Source organism: Stegastes partitus, unplaced genomic scaffold (genome assembly GCF_000690725.1).
Source record: "Stegastes partitus isolate 25-593 unplaced genomic scaffold, Stegastes_partitus-1.0.2 Scaffold101, whole genome shotgun sequence".
Classification (NCBI taxonomy): Eukaryota; Metazoa; Chordata; class Actinopteri; family Pomacentridae; genus Stegastes; species Stegastes partitus.
In genome coordinates this window covers 56,786-57,675 of record NW_007577832.1, presented here as the reverse complement: position 1 = coordinate 57,675, position 890 = coordinate 56,786, and the positions used below count along the sequence as shown (strand labels likewise).

Here is an 890-nt window from a genome sequence, read left to right as displayed (position 1 = left end):
CAAAGGTCTGTAAGTTCCATCATGTGGGTGCCCTGATAATAACATCCCTTCTGTTTCTTTGACAGGAATCCCGTACAGTGAACACAGCAGCTTTCTGGAGTTGAAGCGATTCGTCCAGTGGCTCCAGCCTCTCAAGATCATCCCCACGGTCAACGTGGGCAGCTGGGCCAGCAGGAAGGCCATGGAGAAGTGTTTCGGGGAGTGGATCACGGAAGCTAAAGCTAAACTGTAACCTATTTGCCGGTCGGCTGTATTTCAAGAACTGCTGCTTACCGAGTAAAGCGAGTTCATTCACAAGTGCTATAAGACCTTTGGGAACAAATGTATTTTACCACTACTCATTTTGTTCATTTTTATTGATGGCAATAACAAACATGTTGGAACTGATCTGGATGCTGTAATCATGCCTATTTTTACCAACAGTACACTGCAAATGCTGCTCTAGAAACTGTGCAATTATCATTTCAATGTCTTGTTTTTGTATATAATCAAAAATTTTATGCTAAAAGAAATAAATGTTTTAAACGTTCTTTGCAGTTTTGCTTCATTTACTTGTCTTTTTTTTTTTTAATCTTATTTTTAGTTTTTTCAAGGTTACGATAGATCAAATTGCATCAACTAATTCGGTGGATTTGTGCAGCAGCCCCCACATAAGGAGCAGAGCCGCCGTCATGTAGCGGCCTCGAATGTGTGCACTTGTTTTGAAGTGTGCCGTCAGATCTTTCGGGAGTTTATCTCTGAGGCAGCAGAGACGTGCACCGCGGATACGGCCCTCTGTCTCCGTAAAACGGGCTTTTCAAAGACGCAGCAGGAATTCTTTCATGTGGAATTCAACTCCTCGTGTGTGCCTGACTCCTGTGTTTGTGTCTTCAGTCTCGGGAGGAGGTGTA

The 890-nt window shown here is 43.3% G+C and overlaps 1 protein-coding gene across 1 annotated transcript in view; it reads left to right on the top strand.

The window, feature by feature from the left end:
* Positions 1-529, top strand: part of dclre1a (DNA cross-link repair 1A (PSO2 homolog, S. cerevisiae)) — a 12,631-nt gene extending 12,102 nt beyond the window's left edge. The window contains exon 9 of the mRNA XM_008277571.1: positions 66-529. Coding sequence (XP_008275793.1) covers positions 66-232 — 167 coding nt within the window. The 3' untranslated portion in view covers positions 233-529. The remainder of the gene's footprint in view (positions 1-65) is intronic.
* The last annotated feature ends 361 nt before the right edge of the window (positions 530-890 follow it).